The sequence below is a fragment of the Semicossyphus pulcher genome, unplaced genomic scaffold (genome assembly GCF_022749685.1).
Source record: "Semicossyphus pulcher isolate SPU_LCO1_2020_fin unplaced genomic scaffold, fSemPul1.0.p SCAF_2, whole genome shotgun sequence".
Classification (NCBI taxonomy): Eukaryota; Metazoa; Chordata; class Actinopteri; order Labriformes; family Labridae; genus Semicossyphus; species Semicossyphus pulcher.
This window is the reverse complement of record NW_027211693.1, coordinates 23,126,956-23,146,446: the sequence shown is the minus strand read 5'-3', so window position 1 is coordinate 23,146,446 and position 19,491 is coordinate 23,126,956. Positions and strand designations below refer to the sequence as shown.

General features: G+C 43.0%; 1 protein-coding gene across 1 annotated transcript; it reads right to left on the bottom strand.

Annotated features, from left to right (window-relative positions):
• Positions 1–622: 622 nt before the first annotated feature.
• On the bottom strand, positions 623–5,830 carry LOC138597831 (FERM and PDZ domain-containing protein 4-like). The gene is made up of 7 exons (XM_069669353.1): positions 5,720–5,830; positions 5,105–5,173; positions 2,165–2,277; positions 1,894–2,048; positions 1,684–1,781; positions 1,333–1,378; positions 623–664 (listed from the first exon to the last, which is right to left on the bottom strand). Exons 1-7 carry the CDS (start codon positions 5,828–5,830, stop codon positions 657–659), a joined length of 600 nt encoding a protein of 199 aa, XP_069525454.1. The 3' UTR covers positions 623–656.
• Positions 5,831–19,491: the final 13,661 nt, after the last annotated feature.

Genomic DNA, 19,491 nt, shown 5'->3' with positions numbered 1-19,491 from the left:
TAAGAAGAAAAAAAAATACACTCCCCCCCTCTCTCAAAAATGTTGGACAACCTTTAGCAACATTTTTAATTACCTTTTTACCCCATTTTGATCCCCTTCAAATCATAGTTATTGATTTGTATACCGTTCTCTAACACATACACACAAACAGCAGGTCTGGATTTTGCAATGTGATATAGCTGCTTCTTTTGTAGCTTGAAGACGTTGATTAATCAACCAGGTAAGATTAAAGACTAACAAAAACAAATATTTAAACATTTCTAAGTGATATTGTTCCTGCATTTAAACTGTTTTAGTGCCTTTAAAAAGAGGTTCAGGTTTCCCCTGTGAGAATATAATCAGGGAACATAGTTTATTCAAGGCCAAACGAATAAACCAAAGGCATACACACACACACACACAAACACAGTAGAGAAGCTCAGACTGGAATAAGAGGATGGAGAGAGGATACTTGAAGCTTTTCGCGATTGCTGATCAAACAAAAGAACACGAGAGGGAGCGAGGGTAGCAGCAAGTGCTTGCACGCACATGTCACAGAGACAAGACGAGTTGAACTTACTGAGTCTGGGTCGCTGATGGACACTTGCTCGGAAAAGCGCACTTTAGGCGGGTTGGTTCGCAGGCGGGCCTTCTTGGCTGCACTTATGAAGGCAGACTTAGGTGACTGAGGACAAGAGAGATAAGAGAGAGAGAGGAACTCTTGAGTCAGCTTGAAAGAAAAGACGTAAATGAGAGAAAAGCCCCTGTGACTACCGGTGCTAAGGAGACGCGCCTAATGCTGCAATGCGACACAGCACACGTGAATCACCTGGTAAAAGTTACAATATTTTCATATTGTGGTGCTTGTTGATGGAAGAATAATAAAGATGCTAAACCATGTCAGCACATAGGCCGATTCCTGCAGAACTGTTTTAAAACTCATGAATAGTGGACTCTAATGATTCAAATTGGGAAACTGGAAAAAAAAATTGATGCTATTAATCTTTTTCACAATTTCATATCAATATTTCATCCTCTTAAAAAGTATCCCTCTTCCTCTATATGGATGGATACACACAATCCTCACTTAAAAAGGCCTTATGTAGGAGTTTCTGTGCTTATATGGAGCTGTTCTGAAGGGGGTTACCAGAAAAAGAAATTACTCTAAAGCGTAGGCTTGGCTGTGAATACTAATGTACTGTATGTCTGCACTGCACTATTGTGCGTCAGAACAGAACACTGTTTGGTGTTTCTGTGTGATTCAGAGTGACAGGAAAGTGTTAAGACTGATGAAGAGAGAGAGAAATCCTGAGGGAGAGAACATGAAAGAGAGTGAGTGTCCCATTATACTACCTGATGGGGCTGCAGCACAGTGAGAACTATAGTCTCTTTGCAGCGTCTATGGAAAGACAACAGAGAGTGGAGTGTGTTAGATAACGCCGTGGACAGCACGGTATTTGGAGAGCTTCTGCGGGTTTATATCTGCCATTTCCTCGCTGTCCTTCAGCTGCAAACGACTGACTCATCCACAGGTTTGTGTTCATGTAACGCATCACCAGCAATAAGAAACAGTTTGTTCCTTTTGATCCGCTCTCTTTACCCGTGTCCTCTTTTATCTCCACTTGCTGGTGTTGCTGGTCCCCTGCCCCCTACCCTCCCCCTTTCCCTCCCACCCTCCTGGGACAGTAAAGGATGTTACCTTACAAGGTCTATGACTCTCTCTCGGGGCGCGTCGCTCACCGTCTCTTCGTTAATGGCCAAGATCTGGTCTCCTGGGAGAAGCTTGCCAAAGGAGGGGCCGTCTGCAGATAGGATGGGCGACAGAGCCAGCATACAAAGTTATATACATACAGGAAAAAGGAAAGGATGGAGTCATCACTCTCCTTGTATTCTCCTTCTAACATATGCACTTACCGGCAGAGACGGAGCGTACAATGACAGGCCTCTGACTGCCTGCAATGAAGCCGAAGCCTTGAGTTGGGTGGCGCTGGATGGTGACCTGTCGAGCTGAGGCAGGACTTAGGGTACCACTGTCCATACCATCCTGGCTCTCCTCTAACATTGCAGGGCTGCACACATTCATGAATAAGCAGTCATAAATATTCACTTCCATTTTTTATAGACTGGAATATTCAATTTGTGCAGAGAAAAACAAGTGTCTAGGTGAAGTGTTGAACATGGTTACCTGTCACATGCGTTACTGTGTCCATCCTGGACCTTGGCCATCCCCTGAGAGGAGGGAGCAGCATGGGACAGGGTCGCACTGCGAGGACTGCTCTCTGTTTCGCAATCATTCACCTGCACAAGAAGAGAAAGGAGAAAGGGGAATGCAAACAAACAAACAAAAAAATACACTCCCTGATGTCCCTAAAGTGAAAATACTCCTCTGCAGCAGTAGTGCAGTGCCTGTTGGGAGCACAGGGTAGTCCAGAAAGTGTGCCCTCTGGGAGCAATGGGTTGATTGCTTGCCCTGCGGAAGCGCATGTAGAGAACTGCGGTAGGGCTGCTTGCACCCTTCTTGAGAACCGCTCATCCAATCCACCTCACACTTGACAGGGAATTCTTCCTTTCCAGTGATATGATGCCATCAGCCCAACCCAAAGTTCAGATTGCACCAAATTTGTGATGGTAACTCAGACATATCTATGCATTTCCACCAAATGTGGTTGTAATATCGCACAGATTTTCCAAGCCTGGTGCAAAACATTTGAGAGCCATCTGAAGCAACTGTATGGAATGTCAAAAATACCAAAAGTCAACACAAGATTAGCGTAAAGACAGATTTGATCATAATTACAACTTTCAAGAGACCATCTAGATAAAGATTGGGTTGGCTTGCATGCCAAAACATTTACTATAATTATAGTACAGATTGCTCCACAATCTGGAACAAAAGCCCCTCCCTTAAACGGCCACTGTCAGGCCTGTCAAGCTTTCAGAACAAGGAGAAATGCCAAAATATGTAGTCTGCAATTCCGACAGCAGATATCCTCAAAGTTTAGAGGGGGGGTGTCATATTTTTAGCTTTTCCGAAGCCAAAAACTCAAGAGGAGAGATGTCGGACATGGATTATAAATTGTGGGAGACAGTCAACTGGTCTCTGCTTGCGATCCTGTCTGGCCTTCACTACCACCACTGATGATATCGCCACAGCCTTTATTTTACCACCCCTAGGTTTGTGCCATTGTTGTGGCTTTCCTGTTGTGCCTTTAGGAGATCCAGTGTATGGATCAAGCCCACGATATGCGAGCAATATCCTGATGCACTTTAAACAAAATGAAAAAGTGGGATAATGTGAATTGTCAAGATGTGGGGTTCCTGATGCTTGCATTGGTACCGGCGAGCTTTTGCCTTGATTTTTATGTCCTCTTCATTCTCAACAGTCTACTGACAAATGATATTCTGGATGTAGCTTTCAAATGCGTATTACAGTCCTTTCTGTCTACTTCTCTCCGATATTTGTGAACTGTTTTTCCAGAAATGTGGTATTATTTCTCTTGAAACATCTCTCACTGTTATAGGTGAAAACGTCATGATATTTACATGCCGGTGTGAAAGCTTGACAAGCGTAGCAACATTAACCAAAGGGGGCGGGACTTAGCAAAGGGTCAATTGCATTAAATTCAACACTGCACACTCTTTGGTCATCAGCCATCCAATTGGGAAGGTGACAAATTGAACAGTTGTCAAGGAAAGACAACTTTCATACTGCAAGATTAGATTTAGTTTGAAACCACACCAAGTCTAAACACATGAAACTAAAATACTAAACGTGAAACTAAAAAATGTAGCCTGAATTTCAAGATTACATTTCTGCCCGTTTCCCTGTCAACAAGTTGTATTTGGCTACTCAAAGCGTTCTGTGTTGTACTAAAAAATGCACAGGATGACCTTAAAATGATGGCATTTTCGTAGAAAAAAAAAAAGGTAAACGCAACTGTCGAGGCCTGCCTTCAGAAAAAACTGCAATTATCAAGGACCGATAGCAAAATGCAGGTACAGTCGAGTAAGTAACAAACTAAGGTTGCCAACCTCTTTTCAGTGTGAACCAAGCAAGCTACTGCTGTGAACCACACATGCTCTTTTACAGATGCCTGTGTGGGAGGCAGTGAAAGCAAGATTACTGGAAGAGTGTGTGTGTGTTTGTGTGACACGTGGGTTTCTGTGTTTGTGGCAGAAAAAATGACTGTAGGAAAAATGGATGGAAATGATTGTCTGAAGGAAAGCGAGACAGATATTTGAGATGTCGGACTCTGATGATTGCTGCCTAAAGATGAGACACTGATTGTGATGCTGATGGCCTAAAACAGTGAGCACAACAATACTGTGCAGGATTATTATGCAGAGCTGCACTGTCAAGCGCAAATACCTTTCTGCGGGCCACAGGCAGAGACGGGCTGACAGTAACAGCAGGCTGAGTCACATCAGTCAATAGTTCAGATTCATATTCCTGTCACTTGTTGTTTCTGATAACAGTGGCTTATGGGGGAGCACGGCTCATTTACAATTGCGCTCATGCATTACTGATCTCTACCTTCCGTCATGGTATCAGATGAGGGTTGATGTATCGCAGATAGGCTTCATATTGAACTCAGTCCATGACTAAAAATCCATTACACCACTTGTGCTTTGAATTTCAATTACACTAATCATTTAAAAAGATTAGTTTTGAATAACAATTTCTGTCTTCGATATTCAGCTGACTTGCGAAGCATCATCTGTCTGTATCAAAGGTGCACAGCGGTGACAAATGATGCTACAGCAGCTGGTTCTGCCTCTAAAAAGGATTACATGCGTTTGATTGAGAGTGATTATTTTCTCCTTTGATTCTCCCCATGGATTCTGACATCGCACTTCACTCCCCATTTATTCTCTTTCTTTCTGTCCCTCTAATGTCTCCCCTCTCCACCATCTATCTCCCTCTGCAGATGCTAGGAGGACACCCCCTTCTGCTGGATCTTTAAGGAGCTGCCGGTGACTATAGCCGTTCATCAGGTGTGTGTGTGTATGTGTGTGTCATTATAAATGTCAGTAAGCACCTCCTCTCCAGAGCAGAGGAGCTAAGATTTGTGACCTCAGAGGGGAGACAATATAAATATCCTTGTTGTGAATAGCCTGCACTTACACCTTGTCCATTATTCACCGAGCCTTTGCTGGACTCTGATAGTCCCTGAGTGTTTCTGTAGACATCAGGCTGAAATAGGAACACTGCAACACAGCTTAAGTCGTGCAGTGCCACCATCACCTTGGTTGTAAAAGCAAACATAACTGTTATTGAATGAGAAACTAAGGAGTGCATCCTCCTCTGTCTGTTTTGCCCTGTGGCTTTGTGGATACCGTGCAGAATTTACAGCTTTGAATCCTTCACTTAATTCAGCGATGAGTTTTGGCAGTCAAAAGAAGTGTTGGGGAGGAACTGAACAGAAGGGAGAGCGCTGAAGCTAGCCGGGGGACACTAGGCTCACACGCCTGCAAAGATAAACAGCCATTCAGCAGAGGGGCCGACCTTTTACCGAGAGAGGACGCCGAGGAATTCTGTCAAGAAACCATCCCCAAGGGCATCGGCTGGCCCGCTCGTTGCTATGACTACTGCTCACGGTAGCTTGGACGGAGGGATGGTGGGTGGATGAGAATAGTGATGCGGCTGCTACAACTAGCCAGGCGCTCTCCGATCACCCTGCAGCCACCGTTGCCAGATGCCAGTGTTTCCTCGGGCAGCGGAGGTCAGAGCATCACATACCTGCTCTGCTCGGGAGTCTCGGTCTGCTGAGAATGAGCCGGCCTCGGGGTCCAGGAAGGATGACCTTTTGCTTATTATCCTCTCAGGCCAGCTTTCTGACAGGTTTATCATTAGCTTGGAGGGACACTGCGTTTCATACAGCAGCATTTCTAAATAGTCAATAAACATTTACAAACCTTTATAACCACATACCTTTTATTCAGGCACATAGCTGTAATATTTGAGCGTTATTTGGTTTAAAATGCACTCAGAGATGTGTTGATGGAACTCTGAATGGAAATGAATTGCACAATGTTGTGTAGTGTGACTAATATTTTAAAAGCTCTGGAAAATGAGTATGATAATCCTCAAGAAGTTTTCTGGCTTATTATGAAAGCAGCTGAACAGACACCAAATTGAAATGCTTCTTTCTTTCTTTAATTTTCCCTTCACTTTAATCTGTTTTCTCTTCTCTCGTTGAACTTTGAACTTTGAAAGTCACAATTTCATGCTGGCTTCTCTAAAGACATAATCCATAATGGCTGAACGGCTGAAGTGCCTGTGCGACAGTTTGGAAACAGCTACCAGATCTGACCATCAGACATGTTTTATAAACCAAACAAAAGATCTTGGGGGATGGGTGGGGGTGGGGTTATTATGCTAAAATCAAGCTTCATATTTCACTCTGTGATACCAGTGGAGTAGCTTAGCATGATTTACAGTTAAAAAAAACACTGGTGCTCTGTGCAGGCCCTTATTTGGGCCTCGGACTGAAACGACTCAGTCAGCCCTGTCCCTTTAAGAAACCCCGCCCCTATAAGCCCACTTTCTTCTTATTGGCCAGCTCTCTGAAGCCTGCTGAGGCGTGTAGAAAAAACTGTGTGAAACCTGGCGTTCACAGCAGCCTGCAGTCTGAGCTGAGAAGCATGGGGATTACTCCAACATACTTTTACCTACAGATTTGAAACCTCACCCACGTTTATTCGGGACATCCAACATTGTAAAATTCTATATATGTCTTAAAATGTGAAACAGCATAATACCCCCTCTTTAAAATTAATTCCCATACAAAGACAGAAAGCAGAAAGACTTATTTCTTCTCTTGTGGCTGTCTTGCTGTGGCTCAGATGTAGAGTTGGTTGTCCTCCAACTGGAAGGTTAGCGGTTTGATCCCAAGCTCCTCCAGCCTACATCTCAAGGCAAGACACTGAGCCATGCTATGAATGTGTGTGAATGACTACTTGATCAGTTGATCTTGGCAAAGAACTAGTGTTAAATGTTTGAATGAATGGTGACAGCTGAGCCGACATGTGGGTAGACGTTCTGTTACATATTATAAATAAACTGAATCCCATTTGTAAAAGTTAGTACTGCATTTTTGATTAGATATAGCAACCAGAAAATGCTGTATCCCCTGGGTAGTTTTATAATCTGAACTTTAATAATATTGTTCTTTGCAAGTTGTATCTCCTCCTTTAAAGAGAGGGTAATATACAGTTTCACAATTTAAGACATAAATATAATGTTACAATGTTGGATGTCCAGACTAAATGTGGGTGATGTTTCAAATCTGTAGGTAAATGTTGGCGTAATCCCCAGGCTTCTAAGCTCAGTCTGCAGCTGCTGTGAACGCCAGGTTTCACACAGTTTTTTCTACATGCAGAGAGCTGGCCAATCAGAAGAAAGTGGGCTTGTATTAAAGGGACAGAGCAGACTGAGTCGTTTCAGAGAGAGGCTGTATGAGGGCCTGCACTGAGCACCAGTGTGAGAAGTTTTTTTAACTGTAAATTATGCTAAGCTACTCCACAGGTATCACAGAGTGAAATATGAAGCTTGAAATTAGCATGATACCCCCACGTTAAACAAATATTATTTTAAATAAGGGATCCTTGGCTACTAGAGGGGGATGCTAGAGAGACCCCTTGTTTATTGTGCGTTTTAATCACACAATATCAGCCACTTAAATATTATCATTCCAGAATAATATAGAATCTTTCATACAGAAATCCTCTAGAGCTCTCTGACCCCTTGAAGATACATTATACACAACATTGTTATTCCTCTCTTATGTATCACTTTTCCAACACATAAAAACAAAAATAATAGATGAATGTTTATGTCTCCCTTGGGGAATCAAGCCTGTATAAGCTTGATTAAATGCAATTAGTAGGAAATATTGCAGGAAATAATGACAAATGGGTGTTGTGGTATATAAAGCCTATTTAATAGAATAGCTAACTTGTCAACAGGCATCGCATATGGACGACATCGAGCCTGACAACACTGATATATGCATTAAGAGGTAATGAATGCAACATTATTTCTGCTCGTGCAACATTATTCAGACATAATTAGTTTAGCCTATTCCCACATGCAGGAGCTGCAGCTTAGCCCTTTGGATGCTGCCTCTCAAATGTAGATTCCTAATTACGGTTTAATAGGAATTAAAGAGTCCATTCCAGTGACAATTAGCATGGCACTTCCGCATGGCGCTCTGAATTATCTGGCTGCTTACCCTGTTGATGCTTGAGGAATTTTCACTTATTTTACTGTTGCACTAATTGTTGATCTCTCTGATTAATTACGTCGGGTAAATGGCTGAATTATGAATTTTAATTTGAATCAGAGATGGAATCAACTGCAGAAACTTGGGAGTTGTGCAGCACTAATTGGAAATTGAGGAGAGGCCTAAGTGTCTGGATGTTATTGGATCATTGGCTTGTGAAGCGAGACAATAGGTGGGTACGATCTCAGTGATTACTTATGACTGACAGACAGATCAACTGGCCGAGCTCATACCTAGCTGACTAAATTATTCACGACCACGAGAATGCATCAGCGTCAGCGCTGGCATTTAGTGAATCCAATCTAGTTTTACCTTGTGAGGACTTTTATTTATTGTATATTGCTCAGTTTTTGTGGGTGCCATATTTAGAAAACTACTTTCACTGGACTTTTTATTACTTTTGATTATAAATAAGCTTAAGCTATGAATGGCAGCAATCTCAATAGGTGTGCTATAGTCGAAGGGATTTAGATCCATGTTAGCCACCTATCTCAGCGCGGCCTTATGGATGGTAATGTCAGTTTGTTGACCAATCCAGCACTTACGATCTCTACAACGACTGCTGACATTTTAGACAGACATTCTTGGTCCACATACAATAAATCTTAATGTCTTAGTTGACCCCTTAAACCTCTGATCTTTTCAAAATTACTAAGTTTGGAGCACTTTGATTCCTGATAAAATACTTGCCAACCCATAAGCCTCAGCTACACCTGGTTTCTATGAATAGCAAATGTTAGCATGGTGAGATTTGAAACAAAGTTAAAAAGCATTGTAAATGGTAAATGGACTTCTTGCTGTTTTCTTTTGTAAGTTAAGTGTGTGTTTTGGTTAGCAGAAGCACTACTGCGGCTCCATCCGCGCAACTAGTGCGCAACTCTGACTCCAAATGACGTCATCATCGCAAGATGGCAGCGCCCGTCACTGGGGTATTTTGGCATCAATTTCGTACAATGAGAGCAGTTGGAGACGCATCGGCGACTTTGATTTCCATTATAAACAGTATTTATGACAAATTCATACCAGCTAAGAGGCTAAATAATAAAATTGATAAAATACATAATAAAAGTAAAGATTTCTGTGCCAATTAATTTGTATCTAAAAAATAAAAGAACTGTGAAATTCACTGTAGGGTAACAAGGTATTAAAGGTTTAATTAGGAACTGCAATCAATCAGAGGAATAGTATTTTCCTTTAAGCTTGAGTGGGGTCAAGGGCTCAGAGATGAATTACTTAGACTGGAATAGAGCCAGACAGTAAAAGGACTGTATCAGGGGCGGGTGGAGATATGAGCGTGTGCGGTGACTTGCATATTCACTATAAAGAAAAGTCGCCATGAGGTGAGCTGCACTCTCCCTGGAGATACGGTGTCCAATGTGGTTCAGATGACAAAAACGTGTTATTTTAAAGTTTAATGTAAAGACAATGTTTAAGGTAAAAACAGTGTTGAGTAACTCTGAGCAGCCGAGGGAAAAAAACTGCAATCTAAGCTCTTTTCTTCTAATCTCATTTTAAGGATCGCCGCCAGTATTTTGGACCACAAACACTGGAAAAGAAAATGGCCGATCTTTTGGTTTCAATAACTGCTAAATCTAATTTTACATCCATATGTATGAAATTCATGTTGCATATACATCCTCTTCAATCAATGAGAAATCCTCTGTCAGCCTGGAGCGCTGGCTGCCAGCATTTCATATCAAATGCACCAAATCCTTGAATCTGCAAAAATCCTGTTAGGATTATGAAAGAGACGACACAATAATCTCCCCTGTGTGCCGTGAAATGAGCCTTCCTGGACAAAGACACTCTGCCTGTCACATGGCTGGCCTCTAGGAAGCTGCAAACATTAAAGTGATTCTGGCAGCGGGGTCACCACTGTCTTCAATCTGCCTTCATTTGCTGGCTGTGATAAAACCTCCGCTACATATTTATGGTGTTTATTGAAAGGATTATGACTTTGATAGACAGGCCTTTGCACTGAGAGAGCCAATCAAATGAAGCCATCGGCACTGGGCCTAATCCTTTCCGTCACTGCAGGCTGCTGCCCCGGCCAGTCCCGGAGAACATCCTGCAGGACAACATGACCAATTCATACAGCTGGAGGAGAGCAGGCGGATATATAAAAGTAAGTTCTGGACTCTTCCTTGTGTCTTTATCTACAAGACTGGATCATTTAAAACCTTAGGCAGTCCTTAAACTAAAATTGGAAGTATCTGAACATCTCTTCCTCTTCTGACCTTCACCATTATGCAGTTTAATTTAGTCTCTCAATCATATATCTATGTGACGACCATGCATACGCATAGGCTCTTTTTTTAAATGCTTCTCACTCTATCTGAAATCTAATCTTCTTTCCCCAATTTTCTCTCTCTTGCAGAAAGATCCACCGGCCAGCCCCTTTTATCCCGGCTGCCAGGTAAGCAATAAAAACTCCATCTCTGTAAGCCTCACTTGACATGCCGGCTGCTTGCAATCTTCACACAACTGTCATTTCTGGCAAATGAAATAAAGTTACAGACAGAAGGATTTGTGCAGATTCAGGAGGCATGCCTCTTTCTGTCTCTGGCTGTGTTCACCTGCTGGCCTGCATCCTTTCCTCTCTTTACACAGATGACCTCGCCAGTCGGGCCAGATGGCATCCATTAAGTGAGCGGCGCTGTCTGCTTTCTCACTGTCACTTTCTGAACTTGCTGCCCACCTATATAGATTCTTTGTTTTTGCTCTTTCTCAGTAGCTGCCCATCTATCCGTCAGTGGCCACCTCTTTCTCTTCTATCACTCAAAGCTGTCTATTTGAAAATGGATCGTAGCTGTGTGTGAAGGCAGCAGCTTGAGTGGTGATTGATGCAGCGTGGACGGAGAGCATTGGCTCTTTGGATTGTAATTTGTGTGGAAAATGTCCACTGAATGTTTACAGACAGGTGAGCTCTTTACCTGTCTTGTCTTGTTAAGCAGTTAGCATCTTTTTTATGTGCTGGGTCCAATGTGCAGCCAGCAGGCTGGTTAATGAAGTCACGACTCAGTGGAGGATGGTTGTTGTGTCAGATGTGCACCTGTTGTAGTTTTGTCACACAAAACTGTGTTTTTTTAGCCGTGTAGGTGTGTACCAATGAGTGTGTAAAAAGATGGTCGGCATGACAGCTCCTAAAAAGTGAAGCCAAAACATTTCGAGCACCCCCTGCTGACTGGCTGCAGTATAGGTCATAGAGCCCGCCTCCTCCATGTGAACAGATGGGACATGAGTCAAACTTTAAAATCAAAATACACGCCTAATAAATGTTTCTCAAACATGGTTTCTGTCATTAGAGGAGTTAGTGCTTATCATGCTGATTTATGTCAAAGTGTTCATTTTACTGACACGTTTATTTCTAATTAGTTATTCGATGCTGTGAAAAGGATGATTGACAGCTCTGTTGACAAATACGGCTCCTGCAGCCGATCTGTTCTGGATTAGCAGAGTAGAGGAGGAACAGTGAGAGGAGACGTAACAAAAACAATCACTACAGTCATTTAAGTTTACATATCTGTGAACGTCTGCTTCAGACCAACAAGAGAAGCTGTTCTGTTGTTTTATATGCCGACGTGCTGTTTTTCTTTTTCTGTAATTTAAGTGTGTGTTTTGGTTAGCAGAAGTGGCTACTGCGGCTCCACCGCTGACTGCTACTGCGCAGCTCTGGCTCAAAATGACATCACCAGTCCAAGATGGCAGCGCCTGCCTCTGGGGTATTTTGGCATCAATTTTGTCCCGTGAGAGTAGATGGAGACATGTTGTCCATCAGTCATTGGTGTGTACGCATTGCTATGCGTTATTACAATATGTATTCATGCGTGTAAGGTCGCACAGTTGTGTGCTTTAGTAACAATAATGTCCAATCCCCAAGCACTGTATGTAGAAACATTGTGAAGCTTAACTGAACAGAAATAAATTACAGTGCAGTAAATAATAAGTATATACAGTGTATACATATGTGTAGGAGGAACATGAAAACATACATTGGTGTAGGTGTGGTCTTGACCAATATAATACAAGCTACAAGCTCTCAGCCTGAACACACCTCCTGGTCTTAGTCAGTTGAAACATCTTAACACCTCGTACTTTGATTTAGAGTGGATTAAAAATAGGAAGTAAAAAAGTCAAAATAACTGATACAATTTTGGATAAATGTTGAAACTGTCTGTAACTTAAAGTGTTAGTAATATGAACACAAACTCCATCCATCCATCCATCCTCCGCTTATCCGGAGCCGGGTCACGGTGGCAGCAGGCTAAGCAAGGTGACCCAGACCTCCCTCTCCCCAGCCATGTTTTCCAGTTCCTCTTGGGAGATCCTGAGGCGTAACCAGGCCAGATGGGATATATAATCCCTCCAGCCAGCTCTGGGTCTGCCCTGGGGTCTCCTCCTAGTTGGACGTGCCTGGAAAACCTCTAACGGAATGCGCCCTGGAGGCATCCTAATCCAATGCCTGAACCATCTCAACCGGCTCCTTTCAATGCAAAGGAGTAACGACTCTACTCTGAGCCTCCTCCGCATGTCCGAGCTCGTTTCTCTATTTCTTTCGGCCGCTTGTATCTGCGATCTCATTCTTTCGGTCACTACCCAAAGCTTGTGACCATCAGTGAGGGTTGGAACGTAGACTGACTGGTCAGTCGTGAACGCAAACCCGTTCAGAAATAAAGTAAGAAAAGAAGAGACCAAACGGTGGCAGCAGCAGTTCCAGGATCTCTCCAACATTATTTTAAAAAATGAATAATGTTAAAAAAACATTACAATTATTAATCAAGAGTCTGTTGCATCAGCACAATCTGCTTGATTGGGCTCATCAGAACTCCCACTAGACTATACACGCCTATCTGGGCTGAAACCCCAATCAAGACCCTCTGAGAGCCAAACACGATGACTTCCTCTGAAAAGTTTTGACTGTGACAAAACTCATGGAAAAGAAAATTCTATCAGCAAAGAATGATATATATACTTTTCTTGTATGTTTATTTGTTTACTGTGTCTCAACAAGGTGTTATTATCTTGAAGATAGGCATGGAGCGAGGTGAATGAGGGTCTGAAAAAAGGAATGGGGTTTGGAGTGGATGGGACGTCTCCACAATGGAGTTCACAACCTTGAGGAGGATGCAGCGTATGATTTGCTCTCCTCTCAGTTGCGTATGTAGAAAAGGCTTACAAACATGAAAATAAAGCTCTCTCCGGATATGGATTTCAGCTATTGCTTTGGTAAGGGCCAGTGTGAAGGATTGAGTGTCATCCAGCAGTAGGTTTGCAGTCTGCAACCAAATGAAAAGCACTCTTAAAAGCCAGTGTTTGGTTTGGCCATTCCGGGCTACTGTAGAAACATGTGGTACTACATAGTGGACTCAACACATACATGAACACAATATTTCATTTCTGTCACTACACTCGTCCTGTAACAGACAGACATCCTTTCATCCGACCGGGACTGAACTCCCTTTACATCTCTCTCTCTCTCTGTCTCTCTCCTCGCTGACTCACTCTGTTTTCGTTAGCACCTCGACCAAGACAAATGAAGATGAATGGTAGTGGACAGGCTGTATCATGCTATGTCCTTCGGTGTTATCTGAACTGTGTAAACAGATTTATCCACCAATGTCACACATTGGCGATTAATTCTTGTGTACTTGTAGCGAGTGCTTTAATCTTTCTCTCTACTCCAACGTCTGATTTATTCATTCGTACGTGATTGAATGCTATGATTGACAATGAGCCCAAAAACATGATCAGCCCATCCATGCATTGGATTAAACTCAACAGTGGGAACCCTGTTATTATCTCTCTGGGGATCCTACGAGGGGGAAAATCTCCATCCGGCTCCTCCTGATGTGAAATAATGATGGGAAAGCAACATCTGCTCGGCCACATGTTTGAAGTCTTCCTTCGTTCTGGTTGACTGGACTTGGCTGACCCGTTGGTCTCGGGCTTAGCTGCTCCTCTGACTCACTCCTACATTATTAATGTGATCATGGCACCACATGACCTTCACCACGACATGGAAATTAATACCCCACCTCCTAGCATGCCCGCTCTGCAGACCAGCGTAACCCCACAACCTCCCTGCTTAAGAGTAGCCACAGTGCCAGCCAAGAGAGTCACTGGGCCTGGACTAAAGGTTATAATGCATTACCATATCTATGCTTCTATCTGTAGGAAGGAAAGGCTGAAGGTTGCATTCAGGGTCCAAAATTAACACCTGCCACTTACTGGCTCGCTTGATAGCTAAATAAGGTCAGACACCACTGGCCGGTTGCTGAATTTTGGCAGTATTTACTCCACTCTTCATCTGCATCACTACAACACAGGAATTTGTAAGATTTAGATTTGCATCGACTCTGCACACTGGCGGCGACATTCAACGTATGACCGTCATTAACTGTGTTCCAATTTTCTGATTGACCCTCGCTGGGCGCTGTTTCTGTGGTGTAACTTATACCCCTTTCCCACCGAAATTAGCGCGTTGATGCAGGTTTTTCAAATTTTGAACAATGTTCGAGCGCTGCTTGGACGAAGAAGGGGGGGATTTGTAGCTGAGATGACAAGGAGTCGCAGAAGTTACCGAGGGAGCATAGCATCGCGCATGAAAGGGGGAGGAGATTAGCGTGTCGACTCAGGTTTTGTGTTCCCATCATTGCTGATCAGAGCTGAGGCGATAATTAGCCTGGTCTCCTGCAGAGTCATTTGTTCCGGGTCTGAATGCCGATTGTAACCTTTCCCACTAAGCGAAACAGCCGAGTGTTAGCGGGTTTTTTGACCAGTGGGAAAGCGCCTCTACTGTATTTGGCTAGCGGTAATTCAGCACAACCTTTTCTGCCAACCGGGGAAGAGAGGCATATAGCCGTTGTAGAACAACCCAAGGAAGAATAAAGATCAGGGAGAAAGTACGGCGCTTCACGGATAAGGGGTTGAGGAGAGATTGGCTTTAGTATGACAGCAAGTTGCAGGATTTGCCGCAGGTACTCGACCAACAGAAGCTACACGTCTGTTGTCGTGACTCATTGTCATTATCTCATTATCTGACAGTGATGAAATATACTGTATATGGAGGATATGAACACAACCATAAGATCAAGCCATGTTTAGTATCTTAGGTATTTGAAGTTGCGCAGTGTTTATGTTTACAAATGTTTAAATAGAACATTTCCCTGTTTTTTTAATGTTTATAAGAAAAGTTAATTTAAAAAGGTCAGTTGATGGGTTTCTATTTATTCATTACTTTAAACGACATTGTTAAATTATGCAGTTTAATGGCCTTTAAAAAATATGTTGGCTGCTTAATTATTTCGGGTTTGGCAGTTGGACCAAAAAGTTAATTTTGGAGCGTGGGTACATTTATTGCCTTATTGTTTTATTGATTCAGAAATGGCATTCGTTGTGGTCCATTAAAGGCGGAAACCATCAGTTGATTAATTGCTGTAAATTAATTGCTACTTCTTATAGTCTTTAAATTGTTTGACTTCTTTTTCACGCCAGTGTGCCAAACCATTCCAGCGTCTGCGGTGAGAAAATGTGCTTCTCTTCTTCACCTTGTCTTTGAGTCTTAGACTGCTGTTTGGTCAAAATAAGTAATTAGAAGATGTCCCCTAAGCTCTGAGAGAGTGTTTACCTTTAATTACGATTCAAAATGGGAAAAAACAAACTGATTTTCCGTGAAAATAATCAACAGTTAACTCATTATGAAAATTAATTGTTTGTCGCAGTCAATAAAAACAATAAAGGCCTGTTTAAAAAGAGAAAAACTCAAACTAATCAAGAAGCTCATTTTGAGTCCAGGACGTTCTCCCACCTTTTAATTTATTTTGATTGCAGCCCTAATTTGTACGATAATTTAGTATTTTGATTTAGTATTTGGGAGGTGATGATATTCAGCATTCTGATTCCCTTTTGCTTGATGATTACAGATCAATCTCTAGTTTGGATTATGTCCAGGTAAGTATTGATAAGACTGTCATAACAATTAGGCAAATAGTCGATTAGTTGGATGTCGGAAAATTAATTGGCAACAATCCTTTATTGATTTTAATCAGTTTGGAAGCAAAACACCAAAAACACTTTTGCTCTTTGGGATTCAGATGTTTGTAGGACAAAACTAAACTTCTGAAAAGGAGAAACTTGGTCTGAGAATTTGTGATATTTTCACTCACTCTTCTCACTCAATTTTCCAAATGATTTATCAATGCTCCAAAGAGTAGTAAGCACACTGAATTATAGTGAAAATAATCGTTAGTTGCGGCCCTGCAATCTAATCTAACTGTTGACTACCACAGGCGCACAGAGACGTTATGTAATGAAATACCTTCTGCCTAATTTGGTCACCACAGGCCACCGTAAGCCAGCTGTTGTTGATCATCATGTTTTCGTGTGTGTGTGTGTGTGTGTGTGTGTGACTCTGCACAAACAAGAAAACATCTATTGCAGCATCGAGCCCAGTGAATTGCTTCTTTTTTTTTTGTGCTTCGAGTTTACAATGCACGTCTACCGAGCAACACCATTAACATTGACCATCAGGCCTCCGCAGCTCTGCATGTTCGGTCTCAGTGTGACACAGTTCGTCTGGCTTTCTCCTTCAGCTCGAGTCAGTTAAAACATAGATTTGCTGTAAAGACCTCGAGCCGGCATCGTGTACATCAATAGCGCGGCCTTCTCTAAGGCTCACAGACGGACCGTCAGATATGGAGAGGAGTGACGGCGAGCGGGTGATGGATAAGCACGGTGGTTAACAGTCGGCTTGTCACCGAGGAGAGTCGGGTGGAGGAGGTTAGGCTAACAGATGTTCGGCTCTGACGGCCTCTACGGGTCACTGAGCGGGATCTTGGTTGATAAAAAGGGGGATGAGGTTAAGAAATGCAGCTCATCCATGTAATAGCTTGTTACGACTTTCCCTCACTCCAATGCAATAAAGAGCACTTTTATAGAGGGCAGGGGGCAGACTTTAATGCTGTGCAGAGATTGCGGCACCCTGTAGGGGTCATAAATATTAAAGCAAACATGACGGTGCTGTCTGATGAGAGACAGAACACTGCTGTCTTATTTCTATATCCCTGCATTCAGAGTCTTTCCAGCTCCTGAACACGACATTCTAACCTGACACAATAAAACTATCGATCCTGTGAACTTAAGACTTTGAACTTTATTATTCCGAATTCCACTTTTTCATAGGTCATTCCTTTGACCAATCTGACATAAAATCGAGCATGTTTTGCATGCCTGAAGTACATTACATAAAACCTTTAACCCTGTCCTCTCTGAGCTGCTTCTGAATTCCTGCCATATTAAAAGGCCTTCAAGCTGAGTGAGGTGCAAACAGCAACGTGTGAAGCGACATCTCCACTAGAGTTGTTCTAATTCAGCATGCAATGCACCGCTCTGATACCAGATTAGCACATAAATCATTGTCTCTACTTCAGGTCAAGCTCTGCCAGCTGAACGTGCCTGACTTCTTCTGCAGGTGGATCGCAGGCTTCCTGTCCGACACGTCTCTAGCACACAGCGCAGAAACGAGGCTGCGCTGTCAGGCCGCCTTTTCCATTATACATTGGTCCGAGCAACGCCGGTTCCAGCGTTGCGGAAGCAAAACGTGTGCCAGGTGTAAACAAACAGATCCGCCCTGCCGGCTCCGCTGTCTACACAGATGCTGTTCCGCCTCTGTTACTACATCCGATGCCGGCTCAGAGGCGGAACCACTGGCCCCAAGCCTCTGTGCGTTTCACATAAAAGAAGAAACGTGACAAAGGCGTAATAATTCCTATAATAATTTTCTGACTCCAGGACAATCAGCACCGGTTCCCCTCAAGGCCTCAAGACCACCCTCATTGGACTCATCTCTGATGGGGATAAGTCCGCCTACAGGTAGGAGGTTGACCATCTTGACCTGGTGCAGCCACAACAATCCAATGCTCTAAAGACAGTGGGGATGGTTGTGGATTTCAGGAACGAAGCGACACCCGCCCCAATCACACTCCGTGATTCCCCCTTGTCTCCACTGTGGAGTCTTTCCGCTTCCCGGGAACTATCATCACCCAGGACCTTGAGTGGGAGCTGAACATCGTAAAAAGCACAGCAGAGGATGTACTTCCTGCAGCAGCTGAAGAAATTCAACCTGCCACAGACAATGATGGAGGCAGGAGGCTCAGGACCAAAACCTCCCACTACAAGAACAGTTTTAATCACGCTAGAAGTGCAGAGGGTCAGGTCGAGGTGTCAGATTCGGTATCGGAAATGAAACATCTCTAATCTCCACAGCACTGGGTTTGAATACTACATGTGCAAACTTCTTAACCTTCCATGATACTGTATGTATAACAGGCAGATGTACGGTGAACCATTTCCCAGCTACCCTGTCAGATGCTTGTTAGTCCAATGAGCTTGAATTAAAAAGAAATGAAAAGGATAAAAATCTGACAAAATGCTGAATTATTGAAAAACGTCTTATTAAATAATAAGAAGCTTACATGTGTTAACTCCCAATCTATTATATATACACACAAACACTTCTCTGTGTGCGTGTGCTTATTCTTGTCGGCTTACTTTTAAATTACAGTTTGGTGGTGCAGAAAAAAAGAGCAGCAATACGGAGCAGGCTTAAAATCTAAATAAAGCCACAGGGCAATATATATTAGAAATGAGATATGATGGGGAGGAACAAGCATTGAGGAATATTTCCTCAGTGAAATAGCAGCGCGGGGGGAAAAAAATCAGCCGTCATAGTTCAGTAAGCGCCCTCAGATTGCAAGGAGATGCACTTTCCCCGGCTGGTTATTTTGAATCTATGTTCTCAGGCCGGGGAGGTTTCACTTGACTACATTTGATTCATCAGTCTGGAGCGGAAAGTCAGGCCTGTGTGGCATCATTCTCTCCCCAAAGTCTGCCAACAGGGACTCTGATTCTGAACTGTGAGGATCGTGTATACTTGGACTTTTATTCCTGATTGATTTCTTGTTATGCACGGGACCTTTCAGGATGCATAAATACCGTAAATAAGGCGAAGTTTTACGTGCAGCAAAGGCATCACTAAATGCTACTGTAACCTTTACAGAATGAGCCTTTTTATGCAGTGCTCTTTAAATGAGACCATTAGCTCTAGGTTTTGGCTCTAGCTTTCATACAAAGTGAAAATGGCGTGATCAGCCACCCGGGTCTACCAGCCAACAGCCGGTTACACACCAGCCGGCTGCCCGCAGCTGAAAACAGCGAGGCAGAGTGGCCG